At 53.2% G+C, this 26,142-nt stretch overlaps 1 protein-coding gene across 50 annotated transcripts in view; it reads right to left on the bottom strand.

Moving 5' to 3' along the window:
- Positions 1 to 26,142, bottom strand: part of CELF4 (CUGBP Elav-like family member 4) — a 279,377-nt gene that overhangs the window by 189,731 nt on the left and 63,504 nt on the right. For 46 of the 50 annotated variants that reach the window (XM_080685459.1, XM_080685468.1, XM_080685476.1 and 43 more), the window contains exon 2: positions 13,275 to 13,357. In XM_080685459.1, the coding sequence (XP_080541585.1) occupies positions 13,275 to 13,357 (83 nt within the window). Of the gene's footprint in view, positions 1 to 13,274; positions 13,358 to 13,468; positions 13,575 to 26,142 lie in introns of those variants that run through there. The other 4 variants (XM_080685477.1, XM_080685478.1, XM_080685479.1 and 1 more) reach the window with 3 other exon arrangements.

Genomic DNA, 26,142 nt, shown 5'->3' with positions numbered 1-26,142 from the left:
GGTGTCACCTCACTGGAATGCTGCCTCCAGCCCCTCTCCACCCACCCACACCCTGCGTGTCCTTCTGAGGGCAGTGCTCCCAGCAGGGAGCACTCATGGAAGGGACGCGGTAAACACCGCTGGGCTGCGTGTGCTTCCAGACCACTCAGGCCTCTAGATTTTAGTCCAAAGGCTCAATCCATTGTCCTCTAATTGCCTGGCATGTACATCTTTTCTCCTCTGCAGGAGGGAAAGCTCCGAGGGCGGCAGGGTCCTGGCCTCTCCTGGCTTCCACCTGCCAGCCAGCACCTCGCACGGGTCGTGATCCTGGTGGGGGCTCAGGAAACACTTATGAATTGAATTAAAAACCTCCTCTCAGGCTCGGAGCGGGCCCAGCTGTTGGCTGCCAGCTGTCGGGGCTGCAGGGAGAGGCTGAATGCATATTCATTTCAGATCCCTGGGTCGCCCTGTCACAAAGGGCCCCTGGACTGTCTTTAGCTGCGTGGGTGCCAGGCCGTGACTCGGCTTCTGCTCTCATGGGTTAAGGCGTTAGATGTCCTGACTCCCCTCCCCCAGCTTCCAGGAGTGGGGTCGGTGAACATGAAGTGGAGAGGGAGATATGTGAGCCTTATGTGGGGAATGTGAAAACCATTAGGACCAACTTAGCTACCACCTCTCCTGGGGGTATGATGTGGCGATCTCAAATCACCCTCTTTCAGTACCAGCAGGCCTTGGTAGGGAGAGGGCCAGCGGCCTCTGGGATTTCCTGCCAAGCCCACGCTTGGCTTCCATTCAGTAGATTTGTCGGTCTCCCCATGTGGCCAGCCCCCAGGCTTGGCCATGCAGCTGGGGGGCTTGGTGTTATGCCCCATGAGGTCCGTTGTCCTGCAGACCAGGGCAGGCAGGCCCGGGGCGATCAGAAGGGCCTGAAGCCACTCCTCTGAGGAGAGATGGAATGGCTGAAGCGACAGCAGCGGCAGTGAGAGACGTCACCCATTTCCCACGTGGACACAGGGTGCTCCGCACCATGGGTGCATCACCTCATGCTGTGGGCAAACAGCCCTGGGTACAGGCACTATTGGTGTCCCAGGGCCAAGATGAGGAAACCGAGGCACAGAGGAGTGAAGTGATTTGCCCAAGGCCATGAAGCTCAGAGAGGTGGAGCTGGGTTGGCTGAAATCAGGGCCAGAACCTGCCCGGTAGTGTGGCAGGTTTGGTCTCAGGGTCCTGGGGGTCTTTAGAGAAAGGAGAGGTTGGGGAGGGGTGGTCATGAGCATCTCCTCCTGGGTCAGCCTGGGAATGTGGGACAACTGGGTTTGGTGAAGGTGCTGAGGGCTGGGATGGGTGCGGTAGGGCCTTTCATTCGAAGAAACCGATAAAATCATGGGATCTTGGCTCACTTCCTGGAAGTGACTGGGTCCACCAGAGGAATTAGCTTCATAGCCCTGCCCCTCCACCCAAGTGACTGAGACTCTGCTTGGACACTTCGCTCAGTACCTCTGGGGACAGCCCATGACACGAGGGGTGGGGGTGGCCTGGGGAGCAGAGGGGAGCACGGGCCAGCCCCAGGGCTGTCTCTGACTTCTTCCTTCCCGCCCTCAGTCCAGCCCAGCTGCAGCTTATTACGAGGGCCAATTCTCATTTCTCAGATGGGCTTGACACAGAGCACACCCACCTCACTTCACACCCGTACCTCAGGCCAGCAGTGTCTTGCTTCAGCCTGAGATAAAGGTTGCTGGTCCCGGAAACTGGCTGGGCCCCTTCTCAGAAGGTGTGCACCCACCACTGCAGTGGTCCCAGGAATGTGAGTGGGGAGAGGACCATGGGATGCCTTTGATTCTTTACTATGTAAGCCACATACAGAGGTACAGAAGGACAGAAGTCAAGATACAGATGATAAACATATGGTACCCAGGGGCTGAACCCTTCCTCCCCCACTGTGAATCCCATGGAGGGAGAAGCCAGGCCAGTGGTTGAACAAATGTGCTTAGTGAGCAGTTGAAGAAACACCTTGTGAAACTACTCCTTCTGACTCAGCCTCCTCCATATCAGCTTCGGGTCAGGATCTGAGCTGAAGGCAAACATTGTGTGTGTGTGTGTGGGGGGGGGGGAGTGGTGGGGGGGTTGCTGCTCTGCCCAGCTTGCTCTTCTGTGACCCCTGCCCCTCTCCAGGAGGCTGGTAGGGCACAATCTACTGGCTCCTACCCATTAGCTATTCCCTCTTCTCCTTCACTAACCAGAGCACAGTTTTGGTCGTGGCAGATATGTCTCATCTTTGGCAACATATCTCCTTTTCCAGCCTCCCTTACAGCTACGGTAGCCATGTGACACAGCTCTGGCCAATGAGACACGCACAGAAGTCTACTGGGGAGGAGCCTGTGGGAAAATGTTTGCATTCCTGATAAAAAGCTGGACTTATTCTGCTTGATTGTGGATGTAATGCATGGAGCTGGGGCAGCCGTTTTATAAGCATGAGGGAAGAGACTCTGAGGCTGACACGGTCATGCTGTCCAACCAGCCCTAGACCCCAGACTCTGTGATACGCAAAAAAGCAAAGCTTTATTTGTTGAAGTCACTGCAGCTACATGCATTTCTAACTAACAGGGTAGTTACTGAAAATGGGGTTCAGAGAGGTGATGTGGCCTCCCAAGGGCACACGGTAAGGCTCCAGGCAGAGCTGGGTCTAGAATCTGACTCCGCTTTTGATGCAAAACACCTGCTGGGCCACTGCCCTGTCTCTCATGGCCCCCCGGCAATTGTACCAGCGTCTCCCATGGGGTAGCCTGGTCTCAGCCTTGGGGTGACAGGCACTGAGGAAGGGACACTATTCCTGACCTTGTGAAGCTCAGGTGTTCCCAGGGTGGGTGCTACAGGATGCGATGGAAGGGGCGTGGGCCCTGGAGACAGACTTCTCCCTGGCCACGTGGCTTTGAGCAAGCCCCTTCACCCCCATGACCCCTTCTGCAGGACAGTACTGGCAGTGTCCTGAGAGCACCTGCGCTGCTGCCTTGACCGGCAGGTGAGATAATAGCTGTGATGTGTCTGGCCCACAGGGACACTCAGTGAATGGCAGTTGTCATGTGGCCAGAGAGACGGGCTTCTGCTCACTGCCCTCCCACTCGGGAGTCTGGGGTCAGGAGTCAGAGCAGACCTGATGCCGCTGATGTGGATTAGAGCAGTCTGGGTGAGCTTCCTGGAGGAAGGTGCGCGGGTTTGGAACTAAGCCCTGAAACTCTGAGAGGACTGTGGTGTGTAGGCTGTGGGAGGCATGCCTTACCAGGCAGGAGGGAAACTGGGGATTGCTGGGGATCTGAAGCCACGCCCAGAGTGAGCAGGAGGCCAGTGACTCATCTACCAGGAGTTGATTAAGGCCTGCAGGCTGGCTGCACGGAGCTGGGCGGGAGGCTCTGCAGGGCAGCAGTGTGAGAAAGGCCTGTTTCATCCTCCAACTGCATCCTCCAACTGCATCCTCCCTGTTCTCATCCCCAATGCCAGGGGGAAATTCAGACTTATGACCTTTCCAATTTCCTCTCCTTTACACACTTCTGGACTCTGTTTCCCCTCTACGGAGCCCTCCCTGGTCATTCTCGCTCACAGTCATCTCCCTCTTCTGAAATGTAATGGGACATATGGTCCAAATTGCAGCTTGATCATTTTATATTTCTATTGTGCTGTGATTATTTCATGTATGAATTAGGAGTCACCAGATTTTACTGTGGCAAAGGACCCGGAGGCCATCCACACTCACATCATTATTTTGTCACTCATAATAATACCTGGATTATTTATAGCAATCCACAGCACATGTGGGTTTTACGTGTAAGATTTTCATCACAGAGTTAAGGAAAAGGCCCAGAAAGGTCAGGTGGCTTGTCGCAAGTCACATAGCTGGTTGGTGTCCTCCATGGACAAATCATCTAGCTTGTTGGTATCATTTTACCTCTTCTCTGCAGGACACAGAGTTGGGCACACCAGGCTCACTTGCCACCAGGAGATGGAGCCCCCTGCCTGGCACCCCACGCTGCTCTCATCAAGAACTCCAACAAAGCCCTTTGATCAAAGCACACACAGGAGCCACAGCGAGCTGGGGCCGGAGAGAACGCATCCTCCCGGACTCCGGCCCTTTTCTCTTTACAGCAACTGTTTTCATAAAGAACAGAAAAATAAAGAACCACACTGCTTTCTGCCATCTTCACCCAGGGTTGCCCATCTTTGGGACGTGGCAGCTCCCCATTCAGGAACGACGCAGCCAATAACACAGACCCCAGGCTCTCTGCTTGCCCTGCACACACGTCTAGAAGAAACTTTTCCAGTCCTAACCCACATCCATCTGGCACCAGGAGCTCACACACACAGTCCACTTCCCAGCCTCCTGTTCTGGCGAAAGGTCAGCAGGCCCTTTAGGAGCCTCCTCTGGACTCACAGGGCCATGTCCATCCCTCTGGCTGATCCCACATGCAGGAAGGCTCCCCTCACTTCTGTCACTGCCCACCACCCAGACACACACCTGTGCCAGCGGCGACTGCCCAAGCAACTTCCACACAGCATTTCCTTCCCCCAAGCAAGACCGCAGAGTGAGACCTCATCTTTCCAAACATAACCCTGCAGCCTGAACTAAGCTGGCAACTTTCCAGAGGGTCCTGGAGGGAATGTGGATGGGACAGTAGCCGTGAGAATGGACCTGCTCCAATGCCACTGGGAGGTGACAAGGCCAGCGAGGTTGATGAGCAGAAAGAGAAGCCATGCCCCCACTGCCCACCAGCTCTGACCAGCTCTAGGTACAAGAGCAGGCACAGGGAAGCACTAAGTTCAGGGACACTGAAAGGTGAAACATGGAGTTAACCTGGCAGCATGGGACCAAAGGGCTGCGCCAGGTGCCCCGGGAGATGGGAAAGCTTTCAGAGGGGGCCAGAGCGTATTTATAGAGGAAGTAATGTTGGATTTGAGCCTCCAAGGGTGACTCGAAACTCCAGGTAGAGGGAGTGGTGTGAAAAAGAGGGACCTGAGGGAAGGTGATGTGCAGGCTCCGTGGGTCTGGGGGGCCTGTGGCCAGGAGAGGAGTCTGCCACCCAGCTGCTTCTTAGGGGTGACAGGAAGCCTGCAGGGGATTCAGTGGTCAGAGCTTTATGAAATCTGGGCCACCCTATGAAGAACACATTGGAGGGGTGAGAGTCTGGGGGCAGGAGGCCACCATGGTGCTGTGGGCTCCTCTAAGACACTTGAATTTGTCACAGTCTCTCTCATCTGAACTCCTGGGAACTCCCATCACTACCATTTTGCAGAACATAAAGCTATTTCTGGGTCGTAGCTGTCTTCATACTCTCCTCCCAAACCTGGTTGTAAGCTCCTCTGGCAAAGGGCTGTCTTTCCCATCTTTGTCTGGCACCAGACACCCGGCCTCCCATGAAAGAACTCTACATGGGGCAGGTGATCCATAAAAATGGTTGCTGCTGATCTGGGTGATGGCAACGGTGTTCCAAACCACACCAGGGCAAATGCTGAAGACTGTCGTGAAATGCCTGCCTGCTTTCCTCAGAAAGAGACTTGAGCAGAGAGTAGGAAAAAGCTTGTGGCTGAGGAGCAGGGGTGGCTGTGTCACGGGGTCCAGCCCTTCACTGCAGCTCTGCCCTGGAGCAGGTCCGCAGGGGCGGGCAGTCTGGCTGGTCTGCATATGTGACCTGTGCTCTATTGCGCTTGTTACAGATGGAGCCAGGAAGTGGAGAGCGGGCAACACTCTTTGTCACCCTCCCACTCTCCCCTCATCTCTCTGTCATCTTAAGTGATGTGAGTAATGCCAAGTCTATTATTCTTAGAATTTTCAAGAACGTCAGAGCTCGAAGGGACTCCAGGGCAATCTGTGCCACCGCCGCCTTTCACAGTCTAGAAGATGAAGGCCCAGAGAGGTTCCAAGCTGAGGGTTTTGCCCAGGACACCTGTCTTGTTTGGGGCAAGCTGAACCTGGCGCCCAGGTTCCCTGACCCCTGGGCAAGTTCTGTCCATGATCTCACAGGGCCTCTCATCTCCTACAAGCTAGATATGATGGCTGTGAACATAGAGGCTCTCTGGTTCTTCCAGCCAAATCGTTAGGGGGTCTTACTGAGTACAGGCCATGGCCAGGTCTGGGGTCTGCCAGGAGGGCAGAGAAGACACCATGGTCCCTATGGGAGTTGAGAGACACTTGCCTGAAAAATAAGGATACCTTCCCACCCAGGCCAGTGTGGGCAGGGGAGAGAAGAGGAGAGGCAAGATCTGAGGATGCCCCAAATGTAGCCTCTGTGCCCAGGTGGACCTCAGTCTCTGAATATAAAGCATTTCTAACTTCCTTCCTGGAACTTTGGTGTTCCCTTCTGCATAATGGGCCCATCAGGGGTCCCTGTGCTCTCAGCCTGAGCCCTCGATCCATGACATGGTCTAAGCCACTTGTAGATGGGCTGCCAGGATGGACATATGCCTGCCCGATCTGTTTCCTGTCAGAGTGGGGACTCATCTGAAGGGAGGAACTAAAGAAACCCCACATGTGGGTTGGCGGTGGATCCCATCTCTGTCACAAGCAAGTTCTCAACTCATTTCACTAAAACCACAGATTCCATGTGGGTAACACGAGAGAACTGAGCTGTACTTGGTGCTGAAATGGCAGCCCTGGGTCCAAATCTGGTCACAGATATGAGTGTGCATGACTGGCCAACCAGAAATGCCCTCTAGTGCCTGGACGTGAGCTTTGTCCTCCTCTGCTGCCCATTACTCCCTCTGTGCTGATGCCCTCTGAGCACATGTCCCTATTGCCCCCACCTCTAACCCTCTAAGGACCCTTGGGCTTGTCCCCCACTTGAATTGGAACCAGTAAGTGAGAGAGAGGAAAGCTCAGTTCCAGGGTCTCACTGAACCTTTTCCAACTACCCTTAGCCTTAGTGCAGGGCTTCTTCACCCCCACACTCCTGACATTTTGGGCCAGATAATTCTTTGTTGTGGGGGCTCTCCTGTGCATAGTAGGATGTTTAGTGGCATCCTGACCTCTACCTACCAGATGCCAGTAGTATCTTCAGACAATGTCATATGTCCACTGGAAGGCAAAATTATTCTTTGTTGAGTACCACTGGCCTCAAAGGACACTTGAATATTTTTCTTTAGGGAATATGGGGGAATAAGAAAGATTGTGTCAATTATTTCCCCAAGAGAGGAAAAAGGAAGCATTTCCCCAGGGGAGAGATATGGAGGAAGGGCTGGTGGGACCTCTTTCTCTTACCCATCACCCTACCCCTGGGACTCAAACATCATTGAAAACTGGTTTTCTTCCTACCATGGAAGAGCTATAGGGCTGCCCATTTCTCAGTGTTACGGTCCAATTGTGCTTCCTTCCAAAAGATGTCAAAGCCCTAACCCTGGTGTAGCGTCTTTGCAGATGATCAAATTAAGATGAGGTAATTAGAGCGGGCCCTAATCCCAAACTATTTATAAAAATGGGAAATTTGTACACAGAGACAGACATGCACGCAGGGAAGATGATGTGAAGACATAAAAACACCACTTATGAGCCAAGGAACCCCTGAGACTACCAGATATGAAGAGAGGCATGAGTCAGATTCTCCCTCACAGCCCTCAGGAGGAACCAACCTTTCCAACACCTTGATCTTGGACTTTTAACCTGAGAACTGTGAGACATACATTCTTGTTATATAAGCACCCCCCCAACCTGGTTTGTGGTACTTGGTTACAGCAGCCCCCAGACTAATACACTCAACGAGAAGAAAAGCAGCAGGGCCAGGTGGCTGGAGGTGAAGCTGGTTTGCACGACTCCACCTTCTGACGCAGAAACTCAGCAGGTGGCAGGAGCTGGGAGAGAAGATGCACGAGCTGATGGGGCCCAGACTCACCACACAGAATCAAAAACTAACTCTGTGCCTACAGGACAGATGAGTGGAAATACATCACATCCCTCAAATAAAACACTTTGATTGTGCCAATCACTAGAAGTTGTAAAACTATCCTAAAGAATTAACGGCTTCCGTACATGCTAACTACATCCATCATAAATTCGTCTTTAGTTTCTGTTATCATATCACTGTCTCTGGGGACCCCTGTCTTGTCATCATTTGCCCTTTATAATTTATTCATCTTGTTCTTGCCTGCATCCTTTCTACTTATCATTCATCTTTACAAGTTGTACATAAAATTAGATGGATCTTTCTGTGGCAGGGCTGTCAGGGAGGAGATGGGCTTCATCAGGGAAGCCCCGGGATAGCTGGTGGGGGTCCCCCTAGAGTCCCTGTGGGGTCCCAATTAGAGGTGGAGTGGGCAGAAGAAGAGAGAGGGAGGGTAGGAGGGAAGGAGGAAGAGAGGAGACAGGAAAGGCAAATGAAAAGGAGAAAAGAAGAAAAGGTAGAAAGGAGAGGGAAAAAGCAGAAGAAAAAATGACGAGAAGGGAGGAAAAAGAAGCATAAAGAAAAAAGAGAAAAAGAGATGAAGAAAGGAAGACAAAACGGGACTCAGGAAAATGAAAGTGAGAGGAAGAGGGCGAAAGACAGGAGACCATCCTGACACAATGATGCCAGAAATTCAATTGAACTTTAAAAATATATATTTTTTCCATTTTAACATCTTTCCTGGTAAACTCAAAGAAGGTCACATTGAATTTCCATGGAAATGACCCGCCCTGAGTTGGAGCGACATGAGTCAGGAGGTGTGATGGCAGCGATGCTGCATGTCTGCTGGGCTGAGCCAGGGTTGGGGGTGGGAGATGGCCCAGAGGAGCGTGCAGGTTTGCTTTGTATTCTCAGGTTGCCAGAGTGAGGGCACAGAAGCCAATCTTTAGCTAGTGAATTGGAACTTTAATGTTTACCAAGCAGATCCAGCTCCCACTCTCCCCACCCCCTCCCCCTGCCGGCTCGCTCTCCTCCCTTCTCCTCTGCCAGCTCCCTCTTGGCTCTGCTTCCAGGCCTCCTGCTAACTGGACCCAGCTCCTCCCCCAGCAGCCCTGGTGAGGAGCCCTTTGCTGCCGGAGGAGCAGAGTGCCGGCCACGGCTGGCCATGTCCCCTGCTTTTCTCTCATCAGAGTTTTTCCCGTGAGGCCCTACACTCCTAACTTTGGAAACAGATGAGCTCTTCCTGGAAGAAATTCCCTGCAAAGTCCCAGAGGCTGGGGGAGCTGGGACTAAGCAGCAGGGACCTATTTTAAGGAACAGAATTCTTCCAAAAGGCTTCCTGTGCATGCTCAGCCCCAGGGAGCTCTCAACGGACATCTGGCCAGCTCATAGCTTCTGACCTGTCATGTGTGCCTTGTGTCTAGGCTGGTTCTCAGAACAGTGCTCCCCCCTGACATACCCATCTTCCTCCCAACTCTCTATGTCTACCTTGCCAACATCCGGAACAAAACCTTTGGGAAACTCCTGCACCCAATAGTCATCTGTGTCCTCACTAAAGCAACTGTGGCCCTAGAAAAGAGAAGTGGGTATCCTGGGCTTTCATAGTGGATCTAGGATTGGGTCTGGCTTGGCAACCTATTAATTGTGTGACCTTGGGCATATTGTTGAACCTCTCTAAACCTGGGCATCCTCATGTACAGGGGATAATCATGATAAAATGAGATAATGGAGATAAGATGCTTGCATCATGCCTGTCAGATAGTAAGTGCTTAATAAATATGTATTATTATTATTGAGCAATTGTCCACACTGCCTATATTATAGCAACGTGCTGTCTGGTATCACTGATGACATTTCTCTCTCTCTCTCTCTCTCTCTCTCTCTCTCTCTCTCTCTCTCTCTCTGTGTGTGTGTGTGTGTGTGTGTGCTTGAGTGTGCACATATGTGTGTGGCTTCTGCCTGCAACTTGGATATCTCTAAGAGGGGTGGGGATACATTTTTCTAATCTCTGTGTCTGTCAGGTCTCCAAGCACACACTGAGAAAATACTTGATGGATTGAGAAACTGTCCCATGTTGACTGTGCCCCATAAATAGTGGAACAAACATTGGGAATAGAAGAGGGTGGGCTGGAGAGAGGCAGGGGGACAGGAAAGTGAGATTGAGAGTGTGAGGGAGAGAGAAAGACGGAGAGTAGAATCAGACTAGATGCTGACAGAAAACACTGAGCAAAAGGAGCCTGATGAGGGTCTGTGGTTTAGTAATTTCATTCTCCTGAAGTCATGGCACTCAAAAAGTGAGAATCCATTTGTGACACTGGTCCAGGGATGGCTCCGTCAGCCATCCTTTGGTTAGGCTGGTTCTGAATAATGACATCAGGTATACTGACCTCTGAATTGTAAGAACAGACACTGTGGTCTGGTTTCTGAGCTCCCACTTATCCCAAGAGAAATGTCAGCTCCTCTCCATCCCCAAATAAGAACATGTGTGGGGGTGCCTCTAGTTCTGTCCTGTTATTGTTTTGATTGTGGTTGTGTGTCTGCACATGACAACAATGGGGTTGTTTCCCCTGCTGCCAACAGGATGCCAGCTCTGTAACTTGCTGGGAAAGGAACAGAATGGGCTGCCTGCACTATCTTCTCCCCTCCTTGTCTCCTCAGTGAGAAAGTGGAGGGCTGGTTTTAATGGATTGACTTTAATGGATTTTGAAGTCTGGAAAAGTGCCTAAATTGCTGAGGTTACCAGTTTCCAGGTTCTTTTTTTTTTCATTTCTTTCTCCTCAGTCAGACATAGAGTGAGCTCACTGGGGCACCTACTGTGGTCACCCCAGACCAGAAGAAGTCTCTTTCTGCCCCAGCCCCAGCTGACAGGAACACCCATTATTTCTTTGGGTGAGCGTATTTTGCTTGGTCTTGTCCCTGCATTTGCTAGTGGCCCACATTCTCTGATCTCAGAGGAGAGAACCAACCAACAAGAATAACACCAGCTCTGCTTTCTGGAATCCAAATGGCTCCACCTTAAAGCATAATTTTTTTTGATCATTTTATTTTCATTTGCCTCCATGTAAGTTTGTACAGGGACTCTGTGCCCTGGGAAGTTCGAGCTGCAATCCTGTCTTTCCTCCCCGCCTCTCCCCCTGTGGGCTGTGCCAGCCCTGAGAATTGTGACGAGGTTTTTGATGCCACGAGTCTCCCTGTGAGGCCTTTGAAGAAAGGACAGCATTCCAGGCACCTCGAGGGGACTCTAGGCTCTGTTTTAGCTCTGCTGTTGGACTCTCTCCTCAGCTCTCTCACCTCCCCAGATACATTCACATTTCTTTCTGTCCTTTCTTCAAAACTTGCCCAACTCGTCTTTGTGATTTCAGAAAAATGCCACTGGATCTCCCAGTATGAAGGATTAGCACAGATTATGGGGAACAGTGTTAATTATCGGTGGAAGGGGGGCGGGCGCGTCGCTCCAATGTGCTCCTGATTTCCCCTGGGCCTTTCTGCCTGGTAATAAGCCTTCTTTAATCTGGCAGGCCCCTTAGTGAAATCAGCACCACGGACAGTGGTATTGATTGCTTCTGAGAAACCATCACAGCTGCTCAACCAAATTACCTTTGATATGTGACCTTTAATGTAATTACTGCAACATCAAAGTATTTCTATAAATTATTAAAGAACTAATACACTCCATCATTTAGCTATTCTCTTATATGTAAAATAAACAACTACAAGTTAATGCTAGATCCAGAACAATCCACATTTGCTACTGAAATTCCCCCAGTCCTGGGCCTCTCCCTCTTCAAAAATCCTAAACCTCCCCCTCCCACTTTCTCTTTCTGTTTCCCCATCTACCAGGCTTTTAGCCATCACGAAATTCCCCAGCAATCTCTCTCAAGCTGATGAAGGGTCTCCCAAACAATGTGGTATTTTCTATTCCATTTGGATGGCTCTAAAATATCTGTTACCATCTCCCCCCAAAACAAAGTACCATAAACAGTTTATTAATCAGCACAAACCTTTCTCAGAAGCCTTTGATTATCTTACACCGTGGCTTTGTGCCTCACACATAACATGGGGCGATGTGGCGCTTATTTCTGCCATCTTACAGAGGGCACCCAGAAAGTAATTACTATAATATATGTGCATGTAGCCGCGCCACTAAAAACCAACTGGGGAACGGCCACCGTGCCAGAGCTGGGCTCCACATAAAAACGCGTGTGGTGCACGATTTCCATACATTTGCATCCGGGGGTATGTTATTAAGATGATTCAGCCCTGAGCTTTGCAATCACAAGTACAAAAATACAATCCAAAGGCTGTCTTAATGGAAGGAAGGCCCTCCCCACCCCTAACCGGGTAAAGCAGGAGCTCTGATACAAAGGAAAGGCTGCCCCCACCGGGGGTCGCTTTTCTCTCCTCTCCCTGGTTAACCTTTCCTGCTGTGGGGCAGGAATGGAAACGTGTGTTTACATACTGCTGGCTGGGTAAGATTGTAAACATGCATATGTAAACATTGGTGAGCACACATATAGAACACACGTGCTTCCCCGCAGTGCCCATTGTATAATACAGCTTGAACCCGGTATATTTATAAATTCTTCAAATGATGCCCACAAACACTCCCATCTTTCCATGAATCTTTGCATACTCCGTGAGCTGTATATCTCAGCTCCCGAATCCCCCTCCCCCCAATCTCTCTGAACCCACAGGAGACACCACGCAGACCCCTGACCTGAGAAACGCTTATTTTATGGTGATGAACTAGCCTCGATAATAGCCACGGCTGGTATCACACCCAGTTACGGGGGACATAAATAATTCTCTCCTCACCCCCCCCCCCCCCGCGCCCAGCATAGGAGGAATAAACCAGGGCTAAGGCGCGATAGTTTATCAAAGACCAGGGCTGGCTCCTTCAATAAACACAGTGATCTCACTCCAGCGCCAAGCCTGGATGGGGAAGCGCCCCCTCCCCTCTCGCCCTGAACCCCACCCTGGGTATAGCCGGCATCCAACGTAGATTGGCTGGTGCTCAGGCGGCACCGTCACCGGGGGCCCCGCGGGATGGGCTGGAGGCTACTCCTGGCTCCGGGGGGCCAGACACCCAGCGGGCGTGCCTGCCTCGGGCTGCCTGCAAGGGGGAGCGGGAGGGGGGAGGGTGGAGACCCGCTCAGCAGGGGAGGAGCCCCGCCCGAGATTTGTGGCGGCGGCAAAGGGCGCCCCTTCCCGTGATTATTCCGAGGGGCCTGGACGGCGGGGTGCGGGGGCCACCTGGCCAGGTCGCCTCGCTGCTCTAGGGGCGAGGGGGCGGTGCGAGGTCGGGATGGAGCGGAGGCAGAAGGCGCGCTCGCCCGGACCATGATCCCTCCCGCCGGCCGGCCACTTCGCAGCCCGGCCTCCCGAAGTCGCCCCCTGTCGGCGCGCCCGTTGCTCGCGCTCGCGGACGCCACTTACCCCGGGCAGGGTCTTCTGCTCGTGCAGCGCGCTCTGGGCCTTCAGCGCTGACTCACGCTCGCAGTAGGTGAGGAAGGCGCAGCCTGGGAGGGAAGCAAGCGGCGAGAGGGTCAGTGGGCGCCCGGGCCGCCGCCGACGCGCCCGCCCGCCGCCCTCCGTCTCAGCCCCTCCCTGCGCTGGGTCCTTCTCCCCACCTCGCTCGCTTTCTCTCCTGTGCACTCCACTCAAGCCTTCCTGCCTCTCCGTGTGCCTGTCTGCCTGCCTCTCGTCCCTCGCGTGGTTACTGTTCTGTTTCCCTCCCTCGGCAAAATCTCCCCACCCTGCATCTTCCCCCTCCACGCCCCCTCTCCCCATAGTCTCTTCCCATCCCCATTCCCTGGTACCTCAGGGGCCTCTGCCCTCTCTCTTCAGACCTCTCTGCTTCCCTCCCTTCATCCGTTCCTCTGGGCGCTGTTCTGTCTGTTTCAGCTCCAGCCCCAATACCTCCCAAGGGCAGCTTTCACCCCTCGCCCCAGCACCCCAGGCCACACTGGACCATGAGATCCTGTGGTGGCCTCCCTCAGGAGTGCTGCTGGCTGCTTCATCGAGGATGATGGAGGGACCCCCTTGGCCTTCCAAATAAAGGCTCCATCAACAAAGAGGACCCAGGCCAGGCTGTCCTAATAAAGTGAATGGGGCTGCCTACGTGCCCCCTGCCCTAGCCCACTGTGCAGTGATATCTTCATACCCGTCCCAGTCTTGGGGTGTATTCAGTCCACCGATGGGCAAGGCTGGGCCTGAGGCTGCTCCTTGCTCTGCCTCTAATTCCCTGGGTGACCCCTGCAAATCACAGCTCCCGGCCTGCCTTGGTCTCCTCAGTGTGAACAGAGAGGTTTGGGCCCATTGGTCTCCAAGGTTCAGACTCGTTTTCCCTTGAGGCATTCTGACAGTGCCTCACCAGGAAATCCGGATTTTAAGAGCACTGTTCCTGACTCAAGGAGTGACTTTTTAATGCCAGCCTTTCAGGCACAGTGACAAGGCAAAGAGAATACTTGCTGATGGGAGAGTCTTTCTTAAAGTTCCCTCAAACTGCCCAGTGCCAGGGGCCTCTTCCTCTGCCCCCAGACCTGGCCGAGTGTGACTTGAGAGGACTGCCAGGCTCAGAACCACAGGGAAAGTGAAAAGGCCAATTCTGGCCAACAGCAGGCTTGACCTGGGGACCAGTGGTTCAAACTTTCCAATGTCACCCATGGCCCCAGAGCAGGCACCCTGTAGGCTGGCCACTTCCCTTGCTTCACTGTTTTCTTTTCCTCCCTTGTTTCACTCTCTCATCTTATCTCCGCCCCCCCCCCCTTTTCTATTTATCAGCTGTTTCCTGAGTCCCATTGTGAGTCAGATGCTGTGCCAGGCCTGGTGGCCCCCTCTTCTCATGAGGCCTGTAGGCTGGTGGTGCTAATCTGGTGCCAACGCCAGCCCTTGTCATCAGGCTTGCTCTGGCCTCTTATTTTCCCAGATGCAGAGTGCTCCCAATGTCCCTCCAGTTCCTGAACCCTCCACCATCCAGTGTAGAAACTAGTCCTGCCTCCCTTCCTTTCCTGGCTTCAGAGAGGATTTTGGAAGGGAATATATGTGTGAGGGGGACAGAGAAATGGAAGGAAGGAAACAGGGAGAGAAAGCTGGAAAGCAGAACTCTCAGGGTCCCCATGGGCTTTCTGCCCTTCCTCCAACTCCTGCCCCAGGCTGGGAGGAGCTCAGTGCCAAGGAGCCCCTCCCACTCTACCTCATCCCTCCCCATCCAGACCCCAGGCCACCCTCCTCCTCAGCCTCCCTGATTCTCCCTCCTGGTCATGGCAGACGATTATTGATGGAGACACAAGGGGGCGGAAATAAATAGCGGTCAGAGGCCCCCGTGACGTTGTCCCTCGTGCTGCCGCCTGCCTCTCTGGAGTCTCTTTCCTCCTGTCCCCTCTCTGGCCTTGTCCTCCGCTTGCACCTGCCTGCAAGGAGGAGGCCGCCACTGTCTAGCTATGTGCAGGCAAGCCAGCTCAGGACAAGGTCAGGGGCAGGTTTGGAGAGGGAGGAGGAGGGAAGAGAAGGAGGAAGAGAAGGAGGGAAGAGGAGGAAGAGAAGGAGGGAGGAGGAGAGGGAGAAAGTGACCATATTGTTTCCATGGCCTAGGACAGTGGTCGGCAAACTCATTAATCAACAGAGCCAAATATCAACAGTACAGTGATTGAAATTTCTTTTGAGAGCCAAATTTTTTAAACTTAAACTTCTTCTAATGCCACTTCTTCAAAATAGACTCGCCCAGGCCGTGGTATTTTGTGGAAAAGCCACACTCAAGGGGCCAAAGAGCTGCATGTGGCTCGCAAGCCGCAGTTTGCCGACCACGGGCCTAGGATAACAAGGGAGGATTTCTAGATAAAAAGAAAATAATCTGTTGCTTTTGTCTTGTCCAGCTTCCAGGAATTTCTGCCACAGTTTTTTGGAGAGAACTCACAGCTGCATTTTGTACCAGAATCATTAAGGGACCCCCAGACCCCGGGCAACCTCCCTTGACATTTCTACTCCTTGACCTCACCTCCTTCCATTTTCCCACTTGCTCACCTCCTGGCCTCTTTCCTATTTCTCAGCCCTGCCAGGCACACTCTGTCCTAGGACCTTTGCACGGGTTGTGCCCTCTCCCCAGAAAGACCCCCACCCCACCATCTGCCTGCCTTGCTCCTTCAGTCCCCTCAGGCTTCTGCTCAAATGTGACCTCCACAGAGAGGCCTCTCCTGACCACCTCATTGAACATGGTAACCCGCCCACACACATGCTCACTCTCTGATCCCTCGTCGTGGTAACTCTTCTCTTTAGTGCTCCTTTAGTGACATATTTATTCATAGTGTATATTTGCTCCTTGTTTAGCAGTCTCCCCATCCTCAATGGGGTTCTATTCCTGTTTTGTTCTCAGTGCCCAGAACAGGGGCAGGAACTTGGTGCAAATTTGTTGAGAGCATTGAATCTCAAACACCTTGGCTACTTTGGAGGGGACCAATCACGGGGAGTGGGGGGTGCTCTGAGGCTGCTGGGAGCTGACCAAGGCTCCAAGGACACTGAGGCACCCTGGACCTCCCTCGTGGCAGGGACAGAGGTCGCCTGTGAGAGTTGACAGGTGGCCCCGGCCAGGAGGGCTCTTTTCCCCAAGGCTTCCTCAGCCCATTCTCCCAGTGCCTGCAGTGCAGGTACTGTCACTCCCTGATCCCTCCTCGAGGTGGTGGTCCCCTGGACAGGGTGATACGCAGTTCCAGACAGGAAGCTGTGCCAGGTGGACTCTCACCAATCAGGGGCCACTCACTGATTCCACTCTTTGAACCCCAGTTTCCTGGTCTATAAATGGGGATAGTCATTCCCCTCATGGCTTGTGGGCAGACGTACTAGCCCATGAGTATTAACAACCTCTGCCGATCTCTGTAATTACAGAGTATGGTGTAAACACATATTTACTCTCGTGAAGGGGGAGGTCTGAGGCAGCGTCCCTTATGCCCAGAGAGACCAGCCTAACACAGAGGCCACTGGGGCAACCCACCCTGGCCTTCTCTGTCCATCTCTGCAGCCAGTCAGATGTTGCTTCTGACAGTCTACCCGGGAGATGAGTTGTCTCATTAGGGCTCTTTAAAAAGGCAGATTTGGAATGGCTATCAACAAATCAACAAACATCAAGTGCTGGTGAGGATGTGGAGAAAAAAGAACCCTCCTGCACTGCTGGTGGGAATGCAGACTAGTGCAGCCACTGTGGAAGACGGTATGGAGTTTCCTCAAAAAATTAAAAACGAAACTCCCATTTGACCCATCCCACTTCTAGGACTATATCCCAAGAAATCAGAAACACCAATCAGAAAGGATATATGCACCCCTATGTTCATAGCAGCACAATTAACAATAGCTAAGATTTGGAAACAGCCTAAGTGCCCATCAGCAGATGAGTGAATTAAAAAACTGTAGTACATCTACACAATGGAATACTACGCTGCTGTAAAAAAGAAGGAATTCTTACCATTTGCAACAGCATGGATGGAACTGGAGAGCATTATGCTAAGCGAAATAAGCCAGTCAGAGAAAAATAAATATCACATGATCTCACTCATTTGCGGAATATAATGAACAACATAAACTGATTAACAAAAATAGGTCCAGAGACAGAGAAGCATCGAACAGACCATCAAACCTCAGAGGGAAGGTGGGGGGGGCGGGTTGGGTAAGAGATCAACCAAAGGACTTGTATGCATGCATATAAGCATAACCAATGAACTCAGGGAGTAGGGGGGTGAGGGTATGTGCTGGGGGGTGGGAGTGGTCAGGGAGAGGTCAATGAGGAAAAAAGGAGACTCATGTAATACTTTAATTAATAAAAAATAAATTAAAAATAAATAAATAAATAAATAAAAAGGCGGATTCGGATGAGCAGTGACTAACCAGCGACTAACCAGCGACTCCCTGTGCTTGGAGGTACCACATCTGCTCCCTTGCTGAAGGCAGACCCTGGGGGATGGCAGCTTGGTGGGGAGGGGTGGCTTCGTGAGGAGAGTTTGCCATCATTGGGTGTTTTAGGGCTTGGTGGGCCTGCGGTGAAGGCCGAGGTGGGGGCTCAGGGTAGCCAGGAGAGAGAGGGTGCCCAGGTAGTACACACAGAACCCCACACAGAAAAACTTGTGTTTTTCTTTGTTTGTTTGTTTGTTACTATTTTTGTGTTAATCCTTACCCGAGGATATTTTCCTGTTGATTTTTAGAAAGAGTGGAAGGAAGAGAGAGAGACAGAGAGAGCAACATCAATGTGAGAGAGACACATCGATTGGTTGCCTCCTGCATGCACCCTGACCTGGGGCCGGGGATTGAGCCTGCAAGTGAGGTACATGCTCTTAACAGACATCAAACCTGGGACCCTTCTGTCTTAGGGCTGATGCTCTAGCCACTGAGCCAAACCAGCTAGGAACAGGACAACTAGTTTTGACTTCCCCTCACAGCAGCTGAGGAGGGGCTTGGAGCTGTGAGGGTGGGGCAGGGACCACAGCTCAGCAGTCATGACATCTGTCAGGCCCACTCCCCTGTGGACGCTCTGAGGTGTCCCCAGAGACACACCCAGGGAGGTCCCTTGGGAACTCACAGTCTACCTGGGAGATGGATTCTCTCCGGGAGCGGCTGCACCTCCACACACAACCACGGGGAAGAGAAGGCCAGCGCCAGGCTGTGAACCCGGAGTCCTTAGGAGGTCTGAGAAGGAAGCACCCTTTCTGGGGACGGTGCTAGTGGGACAGAAATTTCTCCCTCCTTCAGGCCCCGCAGTTCCCTTCCAAGGCCTGAACCTGCAAGCATATGTGTATTCGTGCCCACAGAGGAGAGAGCAAGGGTCTGCGGTGGCTGTTTGGAAGAGCAACAATTGAAAACCACCTGAAGCTCCCTCAGTGCAGGGATGCTCTTCTGTTCGAGCAATCTGAAAGATGAAATGGCCCTACATGTACCAGCATGGAAAGAAGCATTGTCAGAGGAAAAATCAGACTGTCAAGTCACATACGACCTGTGCATACAGTGGAGGCATATTCCAGGAGATCTGTATGCACTCAGCTCTGTGTCTGCCCTACAGCAAGTCCAGAAGGGTCACGCCATGCTGAGGACAGGGATGTGGGGGCTGGGGGTGTCTCCCATGAGTTTAACTCTTTTTTGTTTTGATTGACACCTTTGGTTGTAGAATATATTCATGTATCACTTGCATAATTAAAGATTTAAAAAATCTTTGCTGAAAGAGGAGGATGGAATAAAAAGCGGGTGGGGAGCCAGGCAGGAGGTAGGACTCATAGTCCATTTTGAACAGACAACGATCACTGGGTATCAGCTTCCTGGCAAATTCTTCATGATCATGGTAGGTCCTGTGATCCCCTTGCCTCACAGCTTCCTTTAGCCCTGGGACTTTAAGCAGCTCTCTCTGCCCAGCAAGCTATAGACAGTCTTCATGTTGGTCCCGTGGCCTGAAGTTCCAGAAGTTGATGTTGGGGTGATGGAATCCATGAGGGCACCCAGAGCCTCCCCATCGCTGCCCTCCCTCCTACTCTTCTCGGCCGACCAGCTGTATGACACTGCTGGCAGGATCTGAGGGGAGAAGCTGTGGAAACTACCCGGGAATGTCCGGGTGAGGTGTGACCTGGCCCTGGACTCCCTCCTCTTCCATCCCCCTGTCTGATTCAGAGTCTGCCTGTTTTATCTCAACCCTCCTGAACCACGGACTTGAACAGAATAGAACAGCCTGGCAGTGCAGGAATGGACTTTGAAAATTGCCGGGGGTGGGATTGGGGGCTGAGCGATGTCAGACTTCGAGAGATAGTGCTGTCATCTGCAGCTGGTCACTGGGGCTCCCTGCTGAAGGCGGACTCCCACGCCCACCCATGTGACCCACAGGGGCCTGCCTTCCCTCCGCTGCTCTCAGTTCTACGTGCACTGACATTGGCCTGCACTCACACTCCCGTATGCTGCCATTTAACCTCTTCCCACTCACCGTTCTTATTTACTTGTCCCTTCTTTTTATCAGTTTCATGTCTTGGGTCTCTGAACAGACTGTCAATTCCCTGAGAGCAGAGACAGTGCCTTCAGAATGGAGGGCTCATCATCCTGCTCAGGTGTCCGAGAGCAGGGGGACCAAGAGAGCAGTGGGTCTGGGGAAGGAGACCCACCAGTTGGGGCGCTGGAGAGAGAGCAGGAAGCCCTGGGTGCAGAGAAGGGAGGGAAGGGGGAGGAGGGTGTGGCCAGGAGAGGTTGACAGTGGTTGTTGCCAGGCTAGGGTGTAGGCGGTGGCAGGCACCCTTCTCGAGCAGGGCAGCCTACGGAAGCTGGGGCAAGGGGCGCTGCTGATTCCTGAGAAGGTGGGCGGGCGCCCTCTCCCACGTGGGGAAGAACACAGCGCAGCAGCAGAATTAATTGCACGGAGATGGCAGTAATTTACAAAGCCCCGTGTGCCGGTATAAAAGGCCCTTGTCATCGTGAAGCGAAGGAAGTACAATTTCCTGCCCAACTCTGAACAGGGCTGAAGCCTGGGGTGTAATCATCGCGGAGGGAAGGCTCCCCATACGCTCCCTCCTCCTGCCCCAGCGAGGCCTTGGCTTCCTACTAATTGAATTACAGAATTAGCCAGGGGAAGGTGGCTCAAGAATGCAGAGATCTGGACTTTAATAAAACATCAGATCCTTCAGGCCAGTCACTTTTCCGGCCCTAGGAAGTAGGAGGAAGCTGGTGTGTGGGAGTGGGGGGCGGGAGGAAAGGGAGCAGGAAACCCACCCACCAGCCAGACCCATGGTCCCTGTTCAGTGTGATATCCTTAGGGGGTCTAGGAAGGTCCAAATCTCCACCCGTTGACCTGTCATGATCCTGAAATCGCCCCTCAGAGCATCTTTCCTGAGTGGTTCTCACCCCAGGCTGCACCCGAGAATCACATGAAACATAGAGTTGGGCCGCTGCAGGGAAACTGAGGCAGAATCTGGGAGGGGGCAGCGTGCAGGGAGAGAGGTGGGCCAGAGAGAACTCCGCCAGCCTCCCTGGAAAGAGGATTACCGGTGCTCTAAGGCCACGTCTGTCCCCTCCTCCAGCCTCTGTCCCCCGTGGTCTGGGTGGGCAAGGACAGCCTCGCAGCAGATGTCCGTCCCCACATGTGTGAGAGACGCAGCTGCAGACTTCTTCACAGGGTGCCTCCTCTGGGAGTGCCTCCCCAGCGCTGCCCTGCCTGGGTCTGCACTGCTTTAGACCCACCTCCTGGGTCCTGCTCAGTGAAGCCCCAGCCATTTCGGTCCCACTTTCTGTGGATTCCTGTGGCCATGCCCTTGTCCGCTGCCCGTGGTCTGCCCTCAGGGTGAACCTGGTCTCCACTTCTAACCTGGGAGCTCCTTGAGAATGGGCCTCTGAAATAGGCAGAGAAAGCAACCCTGGGGCCTGCCCCTGTTTCTGCCCCTTCCCCAGTGCCCAGACGCTGGGCGATCTTCTGGCACCTCCCCAGGATCCGTCCTGGCCGTTCCAGTGCCCCTAGTCCTGCTCACCTGGCCCTTACTCGCCCTCTCCTCCCCTTTTCCCAGGAGTGCTCCCTGTGGGCATGCCAACAGTCCCTGCTCTTCTCCCTCCATGCAGAGGGCAATGATCACCCACCACAGCCCGGCTCTGGTGTCCTCTTTTCCTCCACCTCCATCGGGACCCCACCCTTTCCCTGCTGCCTTCCCCACACTGCCCCCTTGGAGCCCTCATGTCCTTCTAGGAGTGACTAAGCCTCCCCTCCTCCAGAAAGCCTCCCCTGACTACCCCAACCCCCAACTCTCCTAAAGCCCTTAGCGACGGCCCCTCTTACCTGGCAGTTAGAGTACACATCTCTGTCCACTCACTTTTACATGGGTTTGCCCAAGTGGAAATATTCTACTATAGATGTTGCTAACTCCAGGGACCCTTCCTCCCATTCCCCCCGCTCCCTCCCGCCGTGACAGACGTCATTGAGTGCAGTGGATGCTAAGTGCATGCTGCCCCTGCCTGGGTGACAGTGAGCTGAATGGCTGGGAAGAGATGGCAGGCTGTAGGGCCTTCGGGTTTGTGGAGAGGGTCTGGGATATGGGCCCGACGGCTCAGGCCCAGGTTGGGGCAGGAGCCATCCATCTTCCCGGAGGCGGCCTGAGGCGTGGGGATGGTGGGGCTGTGCAGGAAGGGGAGATGGATGGGACCCTCAGCCAATGAATCAGGGCTGCTGGCCCGCTCACCTCTGCAGGGCCCTCCAGTGCTGGAACCCCACCCTTGGCCAGCATCCTGCTTTTGGGCTCAGCACTGCCCTCCTGCGTCCACTCCCTTTGAACCAGAAACTCCAGGGGAGCGTGTCTCAGAGTTAAGCGGGGTGTAGGAATGGGAAACTGGACCCCCCTCACCGACTCTAATGTGTCTCCATCATCTCTCAGCCCTCCTGCCCTTTGTGGCCACAAGACAGAGATGGACACGGAACGGGGGCCAGATATCCCCAGGCCTAGACTGGGAACCCTCAGGGACAGTCCTGCCTTTCTCTTCCTGCTGGGCACAGGCAGGGCCCAGTGAGTTCAGCCTGAGGGTCCTAAATGGCTCTGCACCTCAAGGCTGAAAGGACCAGCAGGCAGGCTTTTGACAAGCGTCTGCCCCTGCCCGTTGCCCTTGTTTGCACCCTCGGTGCTGGAGAATTGCTTGTCTGCTGTGCACCGCAACCTCTCATGGCACTGTGAGAAAGGAAGAAAGTGGACATGTCATAGTGACGGTCTCACCCCTTTCTCAGCAAAGAGCTCCTGGTTTGTGGCCAGGGGATGAGGGCTGGCGCAGGGAAGGTGTCCGCCTTGCTAAGGCCCCGCCCACAGAGCAGTCAAGCCTGTCCAGCTGACAGCTATGCTGGGTTTTGTTCTGCAGCCGAGGGGCTGCCCCTGCTACTGCCCCCGCCCCTGCCCTGGGGCTCCTGCTGGTCCCCAGGACAGCAAGCAGTGCTCCTTCACTTGTGCAGAGGCCTTAACTGGCCCAGGTGCTGTCCTGCCCAGGAGCTCACCGAGCTTACACCGCAGAGCAGGCCAGGCCCCTGTCGTCAGCCTCTGACCCCAGGGCTGGGGGGTATGGGGGAAGTAGATGCCTGGGCCCCGATGGCTGGTTTGGGGCTGAGTCCTGAAGCCCCTCTAGAGGCCCCAGGCCGGAGATGTTCTCCTCCATACCCTATGGCCTGCACTTGGGGTCAGGGACTCGCAGATGACCTCATTCTCTTCCTACAAGAACCCAGGTGGAGACAGCGCAGGTCTCTGGGGCCACAGGCACCTGACCTCCCTCAACCCCGATACCCTGTCCCATGTCAATCAAAGTCAGGCTTCTCTGCAGAGGGCTCTGTCTGAGTATCAGGTTGAATTTAAAATGCATGTGGCATTCGTTACTCGCAGGAACACCAGGATAAATGCTAGAGCTGAGAAACTGAACTGTGCTCCCTCTTAATTAACCTGGTCGGGGAGTTTAGACTTTCCTGTTTTGAATTTTCTCAGACCAGGGTGCACCTGCTGAGAAGGCTGGCCTGACTCCATGGGAATGGCCCCCTGGCTCCCGGAATGCCACAGTGGGAGGGGGTCTCGGGGCTCCCTTGACGTAGCCTAGTCAGTGGTCAGCAAACTCATTAGTCAACAGAGCCAAATATCAACAGTACAACGATTGAAATTTCTTTTGAGAGCCACATTTTTTAAACTTAAACTTCTTCTAACGCCACTTCTTCAAAATAGACTTGCCCAGGCCATGGTATTTTGTGGAAGAGCCACACTCAAGGGGCCAAAGAGCCGCATGTGGCTCGTGAGCCGCAGTTTGCCGACCATGGGCCTAGCTGATTGCTAAGCTGTGGGAGATAGGCAACAGGCAGTGTCTGAGAAAGCGAGGCCACCTCAGCGTCTAGGAGGGAACCCACTCCCGCCCTCTGGCTTGCCCATCTCCGAGCCTGCCTACAATCGCCTCTCGCTCTTTGCCTGTCTGGTTGGAACTGCAGAGCCTTGGCACGCTGCTGGGCCCCAGTCAGACATGCTGAATGCCTCAGTGTATGGGAATGACTCCATACGGTATCTGAGTCCTCAGTGGCCCCAGCATTTGCTGGGTTGTGTGTAGTTCTTGTGCCCACTGAGGGAGCTCAATAAATGCTTGCTGAGTTGCATGGAATTCCGGTGTTGGACTTTCCACAGTGGTTGGTCTGGCTAAACTGAGGTGGGGGTCATTTCCCCAGTAGGATCCCTCTCCCCATGCAGAGGGAGGTGTGAAGGAATCCCTCCTGGGGCCCCCACCCCCAGCCAGCAACTGTTGGGCACAGCCACAGGGATAGCTCTTTACCCTCAGGAGGGTGGGGCTCTGCCTCTCTGGCTCCTTTCTCTCATGAAAGGAGAGGGTATGGCAGCTGCAGGATAGGGAGCTGAATGTCTTTTGGTCTGTGTCTCAGTCACACTGAACCACGCTCTCCCACAGCTAATTTCCACATCACCTGCAGGCCTTTGCTCGGGCTCCTCCCCGCCACCAGGAGGCCTTCTCTGCTCCTGGGTCCTCTTCTAGATTCTCTCCCCTGGGGAGCCCTCCTTGGCTTCCCAGACTCACCGATTCTCCTTCCAAAAAGTCCTTCCAGTTCAAGGCTTTGAAACATACAAATGAGCACTTGGTTAAACAGAGTTTTCTGTTGTTTTTATAGGTGGGAACCATGTGTCCCCAACTAGACTCCAGCCTATGGGGCTGTGCCTCCCTCTGGCATCCCTGACCCAGCCCAGGATGGGGGGCCTCACAAGAGAGGCTGAGCTGCTCAGAATCAGGAGGGGAGGGCATGCACCCCACTTTGAATGCACATGGGTACTCAGGATCTGCCCGGTGAGGTGAATTAATCTCACCTCTCTTCTCTGGCTCCTTCCTAACAGGCCCTAATTCACTTAAAGAACAACAACAACAAAATAGCAGCACACCAACCAAGAAATTCCAACCTCAGCACCCAAGACAGGTTATTTTGAAAAGACCAATAGCCAAGAGCCCCATATTACAGGATCAATGTTTGGAAAATGTGATTTTCTTTTCTAAAGCAGAAAAACCATCTCACACAGTCCTGGCAGGCCACGGTCCAGCTCTCATGGCGGGTGTCTTTCTCTCATGATCTTGGCCACTTAGGCCACTCTCCTGGCCGGGCATTGGGCTTCGCCCAACATCAACAAGATGGTTCAATCACAGGCATTTAGCAATATTTAACCCGGGGCTGTGGCAAAGGAGCAGTCAGCAAATGTAACTTGAAATGCTCACCTCTGGGAATTGATCCCTGGAGCTCTCCCAGTCCCATTGGAGGTATGGAGTATTATTCACATTGTAGGAGTGGTGGGGGCTCTGGCTTTTTAGAGTCAGTTGGTCCCCATCCTGGGAAGGGCTGAGCCACCATTTATAGCTGACCTTGGGAGCGCCCAAGGTGGGTGAGAGGCAGTTGGCTAACGAGGAGAGTGATCTTTGGGGAGGGGGACAGAGCATGGCATTCAGCTTGATTTCTTCTCTTCCCAGAGACCCATCCACATGCCCTCAAAGCCCACCAAGAGAGAAGACTGAGCTAATTAATTCCTGGACTGGTACTCGAGACTCAGACTGTGTGAATGGGATCAGAGGGAGTACTGCTATCTGTGGATGGAGTGAAAGATGCTTCCTCCATTCATTCAATAACCATTTATTTATTTTTTTTAAATATATTTTATTGATTTTAGAGAGGAAGGGAGAAGGAGAGATAGAAACATCAATGATGAGAGAGAATCATTGATTGGCTGCCTCCTGCACGCCCCTTACTGGGGATTGAGCCCACAACCCAGGCATGTGCCCTTGGCTGGAATCAAACCTGGGACCCTTCAGTCCGCAGGCTGGCGCTCTATCCATTGAGCCAAACCAACCAGGGCTCAATAACCATTTATTGATAGCCTGCCATTTGCCAGATGATGAAAGACGTGCCCTCTGCTGTAAAGGAAACCCTAGGTAAACACGCTGGCAAGGCCAGGTGATGTGTATGAAACAAGTATACCTCCCAAGCTGAAGTTTGTGCAGGGCTCATCGATGGCCCAAATGAGAACAGCACACACTTACTGAGGTTGGACTTTGTTCTGACTGCTTTACATGCATTGAGTTGCTTAATACAATAACTCTATAAAATGGCACTATTATCACACCCATTTTAAAGGTGAGGAAACTGAGGCACTCAAGATGAAAGACTTGTCCAAGGTCTTATGGGCTGTGAATCAAGGCAGGCTGCCTGCAGGACCCATGACCTTAACCATGGGCTCTGCCACCTGATGGTGGAGAATTCTCAACTCTGCCCAGGGAGAGCAGCCTCAAGGGAAGGATGTACTGGGGAAACGGC

Source organism: Plecotus auritus, assembly GCF_963455305.1.
Source record: "Plecotus auritus genome assembly, chromosome: 8".
Lineage (NCBI taxonomy): Eukaryota > Metazoa > Chordata > Mammalia > Chiroptera > Vespertilionidae > Plecotus > Plecotus auritus.
This window is presented reverse-complemented; position numbering and strand designations above follow the sequence as displayed.